This window comes from Xiphophorus hellerii, chromosome 16, assembly GCF_003331165.1.
Source record: "Xiphophorus hellerii strain 12219 chromosome 16, Xiphophorus_hellerii-4.1, whole genome shotgun sequence".
Lineage (NCBI taxonomy): Eukaryota > Metazoa > Chordata > Actinopteri > Cyprinodontiformes > Poeciliidae > Xiphophorus > Xiphophorus hellerii.
The window spans coordinates 20,375,205-20,389,361 of NC_045687.1; the positions used below are offsets into that span (position 1 = coordinate 20,375,205).

Here is a 14,157-nt window from a genome sequence, read left to right on the forward strand (position 1 = left end):
TGGGCTCCCCTTGACCAACGGCATCAGATCCAGTGACTTAAGAAAGCTCAACAAGCTGGAAAAAAAAAAAAAAAGGACATTTCCCGCCCACGGCCATCAACTCTTTGAAGAAATGTGTGCAGTAGGAGCTACGGCATCATTTAATTAATTTCAATAAAGCATAAAGCCCAGCTTGTCAGTTTTGACTGAACAACAACTTCATTTATTCTAAAATCAAAGCACAAACATGTGGACTCTGTGTACAAAGAAGGCGATGTCTTAAAGTGATTGTATGGAGCTAAATTGGTGCCATAAAATTTGTTAACAATAAAAAGTGAAAAACAAAGTTCAAGTTGAAAAAAAGATTTAAAAGTGGGAAAAAAAAAGTAAATTGAAAAATAAAAGTTTGAGTTTACTTTTCAGTTTCTGATTTTATTTTTCTTTAGTTTCAGGGTTTTTTGTTTTAAATCGACCTTTTTTAGTTTACTTTAAAAAAAAAAAAAATGTTTTGCAAACTTTATTGCTCCTATTTAGCTCCATACAATTGGCTGCAGTGGATTTTATTCAAGAGTATCACCTTAAATGGACTGAATACAAATGCACACAACACTTTCCAGATTATTTTTTCTATCTACTCATCATTTTTGTTTTACTATGTTCCGTTGGTCTGCCACATAAAATCCAGATAAAATACATTACAAATAGTAGTTGTCGCAATGTCTCAAAATGAGTAAAAAGTTAATTGGGTGTAAATACTTTTGCAAGGCGCCGTATACAGACCCACCATTTACATCCGCTAAACTGAACTGGTAGCCCCATCTAATCACATACACACCAAACGCTCCTCCATTTGAAGGGATTTCTTGATTCCCCTTTCCATTCTGCAACATCTGGACAGCTGTGTGAGACAGGCTAGCTAGGCTAGGCTAATTGAGTCATTCGCCCCTGACCTTGACATCTGCGATGAGGGAAAAATGAGGCAAACCTCATTTCCATTTGAATGAAGCTCTGCAGATAAAGAACGTGACTCACCAGAGGAGGCAATGCGAACGACAGCCGAGGCTTTAATGGTTCCCCCTCTAAATGGGAGAGTGATGTGGGTGTGTGTGCGTGTGTGCTCGAACGCGCTCATTCCTCGACCCCATCTCTCTCCTCCATTTGCCGCATGCTAGCACTCCCTCTCTGTGAGTTCTGCCAAAAGGTCGTTAATCTTTGGCATCCCAAACAGTCAAACATGCAACTTGGGCAGCGCGCTCTCAGACAGGACGGCTTATTACGGAGAGCCACAGTCTCCCTCTCTTAAAGCCCATCAAAGGGAAGACGAGGATACATCAAGGGGACCAAAGTGTGAGCCTTTGAAGCTCAGGAAGGAGATTATCAGCCATCTTTGATAGAAAACCTTCTAAAAAGAAGCAGGAAGCATGCACAGAACATGCACACACCATCAATAAGAGCCCCATTTTGTTCGTCTGCGCATGCTGAAAAGTAAACAGCTGGGTTTCCTTTGCTGCGCACCCTCACGCATCCCTTCAGAGCCAACCACCGAAAGAAACTCCGCTGCACAGCTTGCTTTTTATTGCATGACTGAAAACCACCTTAACGACCTCCATCCACTTTTACCCTCAAACACAGACACAGAGTCAAGTCGTCACTGGTGATGCGTAGGTTTACTGCACATCGGTGACGTTTTAATGTCTGCAGAGGTAGATTATAACTCCTAAAATCCTGCTCAGACATGGTCTCAGAAATCTACAGATTTACTCTTGTTTCAAGTTTCTTTTGATAATTTAACGACGATCTTATAATCTCATGTTAAACCAGCCAAACGGCAGACGTAATCTTCTGTTGTCTTAAACACAGGGCTTCACTTTTAGTGCCTTCGTCAGAGTTTAACTTGACCTTTTAATGTTGCTATGTGGGCAAATTTTGAAGATTTTTTATTGGTTATGGACCAAACCCCTGACTGCTAATGCTCTCTTTCTGTAACAAAGTAGATTTTATTTATTTTTATTACGGATGCTGAAGACTAGATAACAATGAGGTCCTGTTCAGGACCTAAAACATTAGAGAATAGAGTATTACTGGCTTATTACGTTCTACAGCTCTCTGAACTACATGTGTGTTATATCGTCACCTTCCTAAAAAAAAAAGGTCCAAGTCTTTTTTTGCCTTTTTTTTGGTTACAAAATGACTTGGGCCATTATTTTTGGAAGGTGTACCAATCAAAAATTTGTGATCTATTCCCAGTTTATAGTTTTTATATTTTGACCTACTTGCACAAATTGTACCTAGCTTGTATTCAAGAACCATAACTGGCAGCTAATCTTTCTAGCCTTTCTAGTCATGATGAATTAGCAAATTCAACATTTTTAGAATGACATATATAAAAAATTACAAATTAGAGGAAGAGACAAAAATGAACCACAGAGTCTTTAGCTTTTTTTTTTGTTTAGGATATAGAACTAGTAGCATGGTTAGCATCGCTATCTGTATACCTCGGCCTCTGTTAATTTCTTATAGAATACATATCTTTTAACTCTAAGTTTTCCAAAAATTATAAACATTTGCAGAACCAGAATTGTCCATGGCAGACGGAAGCTAAAAACTCAAAAGATTAAGAGAAAATAAGCTATAAAATGTTTAGCATTTCTGCTGAAAGTCATACTTTCTCTTTTTTAGCAGCCATAATGCAGAGTTGTATTGAATACAACTTCTTTTCTAGAAGCTCCTTATGCTTTTACAGATTACTCTGATTTCACGTATATCTAACTTTGAGTTTTCTTCCATCAGTAAAACTTCTACTGAGAAAATTATTGCTGTTAGCAGGAACCATTATAGGTTTGGTGATTTCATGGCAAAAACCATCAGATTTCCAAACAGCCTAGTCACAAATAAATGTGTTTATATATTTCTCAATTTGTGATATTCCTCCCGTTTAAGAGGAAATATTGCAATGTTTTCCTTAGAAACGTCCCTCATGGCATCATTAAGGTTCAAAACAAACTTCAGAGTGAAATTGCTCGACATGAAAAGTAGATGTTTACACAAGGAAATCAACCAGCGCTCTAAATGTTCTATATAATCATTTTTAATAGCACACCAAATAAAATTGTCAGAGGGAGGCATCATAATCAGCAATATGCACGTTAATTATCTTCACAGTGTTAAAAGCAAGCTACACATCATCCTTGGCCTAAATTTTGAGTTTGTGTGCTAATTTTCTCTTCCTCTGTTGTCTGTGCGCTTGACTGTCTGCTCCTCCGCCCCCCCCACCAGGTGAATAATGCCACTGCCAGGGTGATGACTAACAAGAAAATCGTCAGCCCTTACCCTAATGGAGAGGCTCTCAGCACGCTGCCCTATGGTAACAACCGCAGTGACGCACGCCAACACCGAACCTAAAAAAACCCCAAAGGGAGAGGCAGTTGGACTGAAATTCCCACTTTGTCCTCTCTGCTTCCTTCAAAATATTTAATTACGCACGTACACATGCTAGCTCATCAAAACAACTTGTGCAGTAGTTTAAGCTCTCAGAAAAAAACTATCACAGCATCATAAACTCTATAATAAAAGGCATTTCTTCAGAAAATGCTATGATGCTAAAACTAACTGGTAAAGCAGCTGAACTGAAAGCAGTAGTCTTTGGTAAAGAGTACAAAGTTGTAAAAATATAAGAGCAGAAATATGTATAGAAAAGTGTTGAAGAAACTGAAGTCAAAGCACACCAACCGACTGTAGTCGATTATTTATTCATTTTTTTTAGAGGTATTTTGAAAACTGAAGAGTCAGCATGGAAGAAAATAGCAGAATTAACTGGTTAAATCACAATATAGAACATATTTCTAATAGCATGTTAGCTAACAGTAGCTAATGTTCTCTACAGTGCTGGAATTTAGCATTATGCAACAATTGATAATTTTCTAGCTAACATGCTAACAGTGACCTTCTCGCTATCACTAGCGCTAAACACTAAGCACTATAATTTAGCACACTATCATCAGGTAACATGCCGCCATTAGCTAACATGCTACTAACGTCATTTTTATTATAATAGCTAGCACTGTATTTTGTGTTGAACGTAGATAGTATGCTAGCTAGCATTAGCAAACTTGCCACTAATTGCCTATTGGCTAACAGCAGTCAACAGGTTCTGCTGAGTTGGAATTTAGTAGTTACCACTTGTTGCTACATTAGCCACGATGCTAGTAACATCTGCTCTGTTAATGTGTGGGAGTATGCTAGCCACAGCTGGAATAGAGCCGTGGTGAATCACTGTTTGCAGTAATAAACACCAAACAAATAACACAGTGCAAAGTGAAAGTGGTGCATTGGAGTACTTAGGCAAATTGTAAAGTGAATAACATTTTCTATTTATTGAACGTAAAGGTAAAAGTTTTTTAAAGTGCTTCTTTTATTGCTTGCCTTTGCCCGTCTCTGTTACCAATCAGCAGGGTGGAAGCTAAGTCCCATGGTGGGAGCGGTGTATGGGCCCGAGATCTACGCAGGTAAGGGCGTCCGCCGTCTGCCAAATGATCGCAGCGACGTTCTCACCTTCATCCCCAGAGTCCTCAACAAACCCATGTTATATCCTTCCAGTCCCTGGGTTTCCCTACCCAACCGCAGCGGCGGCAGCGGCAGCCACGACGGCGGCGGCGTTCCGCGGCGCCCACCTCAGAGGCCGAGGCCGGCCCGTTTACAGCGCCGTCAGGGCGGCCGTGCCTCAGCCCGCCATCCCTGCATACCCTGGGTAATGAAAATCTTCCTGTTTGGTCAACAGCAGCTGTTGACTTCATATGTGCAGCAACACGGGACATCTGGAAATAAATCTTAGTCGGTTTTTAAATCTGGTCGGCTTTGTGTGGTGCTTGAACGAATCTGCTCGCCCAGGTCTCTGTCTGACTCAAACGCTCAGTCAGTGGTCACCCTCAGCTTCTTTTCAGTCTGTTCACAAGCAGTCGAAACGTGGTGCTGCGCTCTGATTGGATTGCACCACTGCAGGTTGATTTGAATAAACAGACGCCGCTCGTCAGCAGATTTGCATAAGCACACACACGAGATGCAAAGCGCAGTCACCTTGTACACGGGTTTAGCTACAGACGAACCCGTTTTGCCTCGGCCTGTTTTCTGTGTACTGTGCATGTCGTTGTGCTGTGATGACGGGGCTAATCGGGGGCGGAGTCCGCTGCTGCATTTCCACTGCGATCAAAGCAGATTTGAATGATTTACGGCCTAGCTGTTACTTGCTCTGATATGATTAAACTCGGCTCTGGAAATTGGAGGATGCAGGAAATACCCTCTCCAAACCGGCTCCACCTCCAGGCGTAATTCTCTATAAAACGACCCAATCAGAGAGGGAACAGTCACACTTTACGGTCACGTTTTAGTTCATTAAACTTGACATATTGACCCCGGGAGCAGAGCCGGCCCAAGGCAGATGCAAGTAAAGCCCCCACACTACCACAGGGGCCAAAATAACACCAAGCCAGCATCATAAAATACATATATTTAAAATAATGTTGAACAATATAAACTATATGGAAGAAATATCTGTATTGTTGTATAGTTGGTACACAAAATATATATATATATTAATCTCTTCTTCTTTGTTGTTGGCTGCTGCTACTGTTGGGAAAACATGATTCATCAAACTTGTTAACTTACTGTAAATTTGGTGTTTATGAGCTGATGTTACTTTAAAAATAATTAAAATAGTATGGAAAGCTTTAATACTACTCTGCATCTCAAAAGCCAATTTTTTATGTTTTTTTGGTTGCCACTCTTGCGTGGTTAAAATTAAAGCTGCAGTATGAAACTTTTACACAAGCATGTTTTTTTCCATATTCATTAAAACTGTCATATTGTGACAGAATCACATGACGAAGATAATCTGTGAAAAAAAAAATTCTGTTTTATCATTTATCTACCTGTGACATTGTTTGTTGTGAAGCTCTTTGGTCATCTGAGGAAGTTGTAGATGTGCTTTATAAATAAACTTTGACTTGACTTGAGCACAAACATGATTGAAAGTGCTAAGACCCTCCTCCTGGCTCTGATTGGTTGTTTCTGCGGTTAGCACTGGGAGCACTGGGAGAAGGTAGAGGAGCTAGATTTATTTATTTTTTTTCAGATCGTCTGTCTTATAATTATGCCGTGACGGTAAGATATAACTTAACAAATATGTAAAAATATAAAAATTATTATAAAAGTTACATGCTCCTGCTTTAATAGCCATGACAACGCTGGCATTATGTAAGATAATAACAAATTATGCTAATGATAACGTGTATGTTACACACATAGAGTAGCTTAGGAATAATAAATCATTTGGTGTTGACATGTTGGTATTGATGGGGCCCTCAAATGAAAACCCGCTTAGGGCCCTAAAAATGTTTGGGCCGGCCCTGCCCTGGGAGTGAAACGTATACATTTTTCCAGCTGCACTCGTGGAGCTTAAGTGGAAGTTGTATTTCCTCTGCATGCTGCATGGGTGTGAAATAACACTTTTTTTGTTCTCTGTTTTTTCTCCTCTCTGTTCCCTCTCTTTGTTTATGCTGTGTTGTGATCCTCATCCACCTTGGGGTTTTTTGGGGGACTGTGCACCACTCCGTTTGCACCCCTCCTTCCACTCCACCACACCCTCCCCTCCTGTACCTTCCCACTCCGCTTCCCCCGTCTTCTCTGTACATCTGCCATGTCCGCCCCTCTCCTCGTTCCCCCTGCTCTCAGCGTGGTGTATCAGGATGGGTTTTACGGAGCTGCAGACTTATATGTAAGTAAACTCACTTCCGAAACAACACGTCATCTCTGTCCCTGCCTTCACGGCCTTCTTTCTGCTCTGTTGTTTTTTTTTGTTTTTTTTTTCATTTTCCCTCTTGGGGTGATTCTGCATGTGCATTCAGTCATGCGCCGCACAGAGCCGCCTGTATGATGGTGAAGCTGCTCAAACGCATCAATAATTTGCAAGATACTTCATGCTGGAGGGTTTTTGTTGTCTGTAGTAAGAAACACCGACACACGCACAAACGCACACACAGATCTGTCTGGGTTTAAAAATAACGCAAGCTGATTAAGAAAAAAAAAGAGACCATCTTAATCATAGCAGGGAGGATCTGAGACACCACTACAAAGGCTGCTTTGTGGGCGGATGCTGCGGTGTGCATCAGTGTTTGAGGGCATGTGTAGGCGTGTGTGTGAGTGTGTGTGTATCCAGGTTGACAACGGCTGTTTCTGTTTTCTCTATAGACTAGTGTTACAGGACTCAGTCCTTAGTCCCAGATTGCCTCAGGTAGGGTCACCTCACCATCGAACCTCCAGTGTGCATTGTTTGACTTTACAACCTCCTCTGATCTTAAGAATCATCCTCTGATCTGATCTGGAACATGTCGTCTTCTAGTTGTTGAGAAAAATGCTTTGGAGTTTTGCTTTATTTTTTAAATTTTTCTTCTACTAACTCACTGAATCTTTCCAGTTGTGGAAAAAGGGGAACTTTTTGTTTGTTCACTAAACTACTACTACTACTATATATCGCTTGTAGTCTTTGTCACAAGCTGTTCAAAAGAGAACCTGTTGGTTGTTCAGGAAATAAAATTTTCATTATTCGATCTTCCCATTGGCAAAAACTTGATTTTATCCTTCATTTAATGTCGGAGGTTTTTTTATACCTGCATTAGAGTTACAGTGCTGGTCTCAGTTTTTGTAAAATAAATTTTAATACAAATATTTTTATCTGAGTTCTTTTTAATCAGCGATAAAAGTAAAAAAAATAAAATAAAATCCATATTACAAAAAATTATTTTGACAAAATCATCAGTTGTACTACTGAGTACGTCTAGCACAGTTGTGTCCAAACTGGCAACTTATTTTATTTTATTTTATTTGTTTCTTTAGATCTAGTTGCTCAACAAATAAATAACATTTTTAGGAAAGCAGTATAGCATTAAAGGGCTTTCAACTGTTGCCTTATTTGCTTCAACCTTTTCATTTAGTTGACCAAATTGTTACTATTCTTGACTTGTGATAAAGAGGTCAAGCAAAGTAATTTCAAGGGCCACAAATGGTTGCTGGGCCACACTTTGGACACGCCTGACCTGGCGCTAACGGGTCGAACCCAAGCTGAACTGTTGACATGCAATTTTTGTCACGAAGCAACGACAATGTGAACTAAACTCAGGAGTTGGGCTCCACCATGCAGAGCGCTTCAGTCTTCTTTCAGCACCTTTGAACCAGGAGCGTCCCGATCCGATACTCATATCGGAAATCGGTCCGATATCAGACGAAATATGAGTATCGGACTATATTGGTCTGTATCTGAAATCTGCGATAACGCTACTCGACACAGGATTTGCAAAGCAGCCAAACCAGGAGCTGCACTTATTTTCTTGGACACTGATTAGCTGAACCCCCAAGAGCGAAAATAAGGAAAACTGTAGATATTAGCTTCTGTGGCGGTGCTAAGACGGCTTCCACTGTGTGCATTAATGCATAATAATACACATTTGTTGTTTTAACTATTAAAATACAAGCATTTCTTAGAGTTGAGTCTCAAGTATTTGCCTAATTTATCTCCTTGTGGGCTTTCCTAGCGCCCGTGGATATCGGCGGTCCATTTCATGCCACATCCGAAACTGCAGCCTCTGTGCAACAACTGTGACCAGGAACTGTTCACTGTTTTTTATTTTCTCCCCCCAAAACAATTATAGCTGTGTTACAAACACAGCTCAGGCATCTTTTGTTCTTTTTTTCCCCCCACTTAACCAGTGGCGTCTGTCCATTTAGAGATCTGTGGTTTGGTTTAGCGATGTTAGCTAGCGAGATTCTCTTTAAGCCTTCTGCCTCAAGGTTGAAGCGGAGAGCATGTGTTCTTCCTGAATTGACCCCCTGCCAGGATAATAAGCCAAGCATGCGCTGATCAGCTGGTGCATGTGGGCCTACTACATCGCTGCCCCCCTCCTTGAGAGCCCCACTCCCTCCCATTAATAACCCCACCCTCCTCCTCCTGCTCTTGCTGCTGCTGCTTTTTGTCCTACAGGAGCCTCAGAGAACGATCTGGTGTTTCTTTGCGGCTTTGCTGATCTCACATTCACCTCAGGTTCAAATGCAGTGGGGGTGTTTGTTGCTGTTTGTTTTTTTTTCTTGTTAAACTCTGAATTGTAATTCTGGGTCATGCATGGAGTCTCGGTGCAGAGGGATGATTTTGTCTGTCTGGGCCTGTGTGAGTGTGTTCTCACTTGGTTTTCCATCTTTTCTTTTATCTCTTTATTTGTCCTAAATCCCTCTGACAGAACACAGTTTGTTGTAAACATGAATCTGATCCACATCATCATCAGCGTTATGTTTAGCCACCATTAGACTGTTTTTCTCTTCATCATTTGAGTCCTTTGTCTCCTCCGCACAGAGTTTTGCTTTGTTCCCTGAGCAGAACATTCTGTCTTCCACCTTTTTTCCCTCCTTCCCTTTAGTGGTAATACAGTAATCCTGACACTCCAGTGTCCTCTGTCTCTTCCTCTGTCTCACACTGACACATTGTGCTCTTTGTTTTTTTCTTTTCTAAGTTTTGATGTATATAGTTATTTTTAGGATACAGTGAGGCTTTTATGGGATAAAATCCTTTAGTTTTTTTTTTTTTTCCCCAAATGATATCACCTGTGTACAGTAGCTGTTTCCTCCTCGGAGCCATGCCAGTTAGTGGTGTGTGTGTATGTGTGTGTGTCTCCAGGGAGGCTATCCTGCTGCTGCCGCGGCCGCCGCTGCCGCCGCGTATCGCTACGCCCAGCCTGCTGCCGTAACCGGAGCAACAGCCGCAGCTGCCGCCTACAGTGACAGGTGAGGCCGGCCCTGACGGCTGCACTGCGTGACCCAGGACTGGCTTATCCTCGGATGAAGATAGAAAATTATTAACGTTCTAACCTTTGTTTTGTTTTTGTTTTTTATTCAGTTATGGGCGGGTATACACTACAGATCCGTACCACGCTTTAACTCCAGCTGCTGCTGCCTACGGAGTGGGAGCCATGGTAAGGGTTACATCTCTAAGATGAGAAAATCAGAGATTTATTGCCACTTTCTGGTACCCAGTTTTTGTAAAGTGTGGATTTGCCAATACAATTTTCTCGTTAAGAACTTTCTCTTGTTTCCCGTCCTGCTGTGAGTGATTCTTTGTCACCCGGTGTGAACCGTCAGTCCTACAAACAACATCAGATTTTCTTCCATTACCTTCGTAGGTTAGCAATTAGCATAGTTAGCGTGACTGTGTTGTAAACAGCAGTTTCGTTGCACATTCTCTAGAATGTTGATCGCTACCTAATAGATAATAGGTGTGGAGGGCACACTTCTGCTAATGTGCTAATAGCGACGCTAAATTTTCACTTAAAGCTTTTACTAACTTTGAAAACGAAAGTTAATTTTTCAGGATTCGTTCGAAAGCGCTAATTTACTTGGCTCCTACTGGTACCAACTCTCATCTCAATCTGCTCCTTCATCAGTTCGATGAAACGGAGTGGCGGACGAGATTCCTTTTAAGGCACGAAACAACCAAAACTGGGAAAGGACCTCTAACAGCAACATCATATTATTCAAAAATTAAACAACAAAGGACTGTTTTGAAATTAGTTTTGGCCATTCATATTGTTTTACTGCTGGAACTAAACTAAAACTTAAGGTTACATCAAATAGGTATAGTTTATTTTATTTTTTAAAATAGCCCGTTACCACAATGGAATCTAACAGAATAGTGGAACAAATCGACTCTGGAATGTTGAAACAGAACATTTTCAGCAACTTGTAAAGATTCAAATAAATGTAGACATTTCTATAAGGGTCTAATTTTGTTGTTTTTGTCTGTCCTCTGTCTTCCAGGCTAGTTTATACCGGGCAGGATACAGTAGGTTTGCTCCTTACTAAAGCCACAAAAAACAAAAACCCATCCAAGGAATTCCACTTCTCTCCAAAACTCCCTCTGAAGCTCCGTGTTTTTGGCAGGAGCCTCCCCTCCATTTTATCTGCAGGCAGACTATACTAGTGACAGCTCACTTCTTACCTTTTTTTTTTTTTTCTTGTTTTATTTTTTCCTCTCTCTCTTTTTTTCTTTTTTTTTTTTTTTGTGTGTGTGGTCGTTGCCACATCACCGAAACCAAAACTCTGCCTGTAATTTTTTCTGTCGCCGACATGAAACCAGTGGGGGTTAACAAAGACGGGAAAAAAACAAAATAAAACAAAAAACCTGCCATGATGAGCGTCTCCCGCGTACGAAGCTGCCTGCTGCTGGTTTGAACTTCAGAGCATTTGGGATTATTTCAAAACACAACTATGGGACCCAGGCGGAGAGGGACCTCTGAAACACTACAAATCTTTTTTTTTTTCCTTTATTTTCCTCCCCATACGAGCTGCCCTGTAAGACCTGACCCGACCCACTTAAACCCACAGCTACATTCAGCACCAAGTGTAACGTTTTCTCTCCCGGTGTTGGACTGAACTGCGACTCTGAACTGCCACAGCATTAATGTACAAAGGTACTTTTTTTGTTTTTAAACACTACATTTACAGTGACACGCGGCATAGATCTCCTGCATCCATCTTTTCTGGCTTAACAGTTAAACCAATAATGAGAGAGAAAAAATGGATGAAACCAAGTACTGGCTTCAGGATGTAGGATTTTCTTTTATTCTTCATTTCATTTCAATGATGGAAACCACTGCTTCGAACTATATCCCACTGCCTTCTTTGTCATTTCAATTCAGTGTACTCGAGAAAACTCAAAAAGACGAGATAATCAGTCCTCCGATACGTTTGAACGTGACAATGAAAGATACGTTTTTCTGCATTACCTCAGTTGTTTGGTTTACAACTCCAACAGAGATGATTATTTTCTTCAGCGGACATGATCCCAGTTCGTTACGAAGGTTTGGCGCCTCGCTCTTGATACTTTATTTTGCTTCTTCCAAAAAGTCACAAAAAAAAAAACCCCCACAAAAAACAAAAAACGGACTCTGTACATTTTTGTGTCCCAAACCGTCAAGACATTCCAGCTGCGGCGAACGAGCGGATCGGACGGACATGGATGCGACGGGACTCAAAGGAAAAGCGGGAGCAGCTACGAGGGAAACGATTCAGTTCTGTTCCTTCTTTCTGTTTTTTTACACTGCAGTTCCAATCCAGCAGCATGTAGAGATCACAGTAATATAATGAAGTAGGAAAAACAACACAAAAAAAAAATAGGATTTCATCAACTAGTTTAGTTTAAAATTCATCATGTTGTGGTTTTACTTTTGGTGACTCTGAAGGCGTCATGGAAACGACTGACTTACCACTTCCACACCCCCTCCATGAATCTCGCTATTATTTGCCTTTCCTTTTTTGAGGTTCCAAAGATTTCTTTCTTCTTTTTTTTTTTTTAAAGACCGCACATTTAATTTTTTTTTTTTTGGTCCTGATGTATTTCTTCTCTGTTGTTTTTTCTGTTGTTGTTTTTTTAAAGGATTTTGCTTTTGCAATATTTTACCCAGCGGTTCGCAGCTGTACCTCGGGAGGGGAGAAACGTCATCGAGGCAAAAACGACAAAAGTGTTAAAAGGTTGCAGTGAACATGATTTGAATTTGCTTCTCACCCTTAATTTATTGAGGTTTATTTTTTGTTTGTTTGTTTTTTGGGGGGGGGGCCGGTGGGGGGGACACAAACACAGCGTTGGACGTTTAGACGAAGGAAATCGGAGCAGGTAGAAATGGGTCCAACGCCGTCCGCGTTTCGTGAACGATGAAACGGCACGTGGACGGCGAAGGCGAGAAGCGGCGCCCGTCAATCATCAGCTGACAGATTTACAGCGTGGGGATACGGAACTTCGGGAGGGTCGTGTACGTCTGAACATTCCGCATTCCTTCGACGCCTAAACGTATAAAGTACGCAATGTTTCCACGTTGAGTACGAATCAAAATATCACACGCAAAGTATGTGGTAACTTTTTGACGCGTATTCGACGCATGTACATCATTTACTTTACACGTTGTTTCCACGTTGCTTACTTGTCAAAGTAACGCAACATGTTGACGTGTATTTGACCCTGCTGGCGTTCCGTAGGATTGGTACCAGCGCGACGCGTGATGTGCCGTGTTTTCTGTTTTTCTCGTATGATTGTGAAAACCGTGTGCAGTAGGTCCAACGAGTATTTCTTGACGAGCATTACCTCTCTTTTTTTCTTTTTTTTTTTGTCTTTCTGTTCCTTACAAGTATTATCAGAAGTGTTGCTATGCATGCTCTTGCGAGAGAGGAAAGATGTCAGTCTTGTTTTTTTTTTTTTTTTTTTTTTTTTTATTTGTGCATGAATTCAAATCCTAGTGCTGGAGGAGGACGGGAGTGTTTACGGCGCAGGAAGCGGGGAGAGCTTTTGCGACGCGACTGACGAGGAATGTTGGGGAAGGTGCGGGGTGAAGTGTTTAAGGCTCAGCGGGAGGCGACAGGAGCGCTCCGCGTTAATCTGGTGGGGAGGATCTCTCGCCTGTGCCTCCGTCGTCATGGTGAACGTCCAGTCGTTTTGGATGAATAGTTCAATTCGGCTCCAACTCATCCGAGGTCGGATTCCGGCACACAGAGGGATCCCCCCCCCAGCCGACGGGTGCTTGTTTCGGGGGCATGAGGTGTTTTGCTTGTTCTCATATCTGCTAATGGGGGAAAATTGTATTTGGAAAGCGTTAAAAAAATTTTTACCGATTGATGCGAAGGAAGCAAAAGTTCTCCTATCCAGCCAGCCAGCTCAGTGGGAGTCCGTGTACAGCAGTTAATAAACGGGTTTGAATTGCATGTGAAGGTTTCTTTTCTATGTCACATGCTCTTAAAAGCTCATTTATCCAAGTGATTTTTTTTAAATAAGTGAAAGTAAATAAGTGTATTTTCTCATGATGTTTTATTTTTGCCAGCCTTGTGTCTGCCTTCTGTTTATTCTCTTCATTATTATTGAATGTATATAATAAATAAACTGTTTGGTTTTTATGCTGGTCTTCGAATGCTCTCATGTCTTCTCTCACATGTCGTTTTTGGTTGTCCCTCGCATCGCCTTGCAGAAATATTCACACATCTCCAGGTTTTTGTTGCGTTTCGTCACATCGCAATGGCAAACTTCAATCTATATTGTGATTTCATTAGGGGTGCGCCGATTGATCGGCACAGATTTCCTTCATTTTGGTAGATCGGCCA

At 41.3% G+C, this 14,157-nt stretch overlaps 1 protein-coding gene across 4 annotated transcripts in view; it reads left to right on the forward strand.

Moving 5' to 3' along the window:
• Window positions 1–13,953, forward strand: part of LOC116734894 (RNA binding protein fox-1 homolog 2-like) — a 67,285-nt gene extending 53,332 nt beyond the window's left edge. The window contains exons 7-13 of one of the 4 annotated variants that reach the window (XM_032586438.1): window positions 3,256–3,343; window positions 4,428–4,484; window positions 4,576–4,726; window positions 7,222–7,264; window positions 9,695–9,801; window positions 9,914–9,989; window positions 10,831–13,953. In XM_032586438.1, the coding sequence (XP_032442329.1) occupies window positions 3,256–3,343; window positions 4,428–4,484; window positions 4,576–4,726; window positions 7,222–7,264; window positions 9,695–9,801; window positions 9,914–9,989; window positions 10,831–10,875 (567 nt within the window). In that variant the 3' untranslated portion in view covers window positions 10,876–13,953. Of the gene's footprint in view, window positions 1–3,255; window positions 3,344–4,427; window positions 4,485–4,575; window positions 4,727–6,705; window positions 6,749–7,221; window positions 7,265–9,694; window positions 9,802–9,913; window positions 9,990–10,830 lie in introns of all 4 variants that reach the window. The other 3 variants (XM_032586437.1, XM_032586440.1, XR_004342285.1) reach the window with 3 other exon arrangements.
• The last annotated feature ends 204 nt before the right edge of the window (window positions 13,954–14,157 follow it).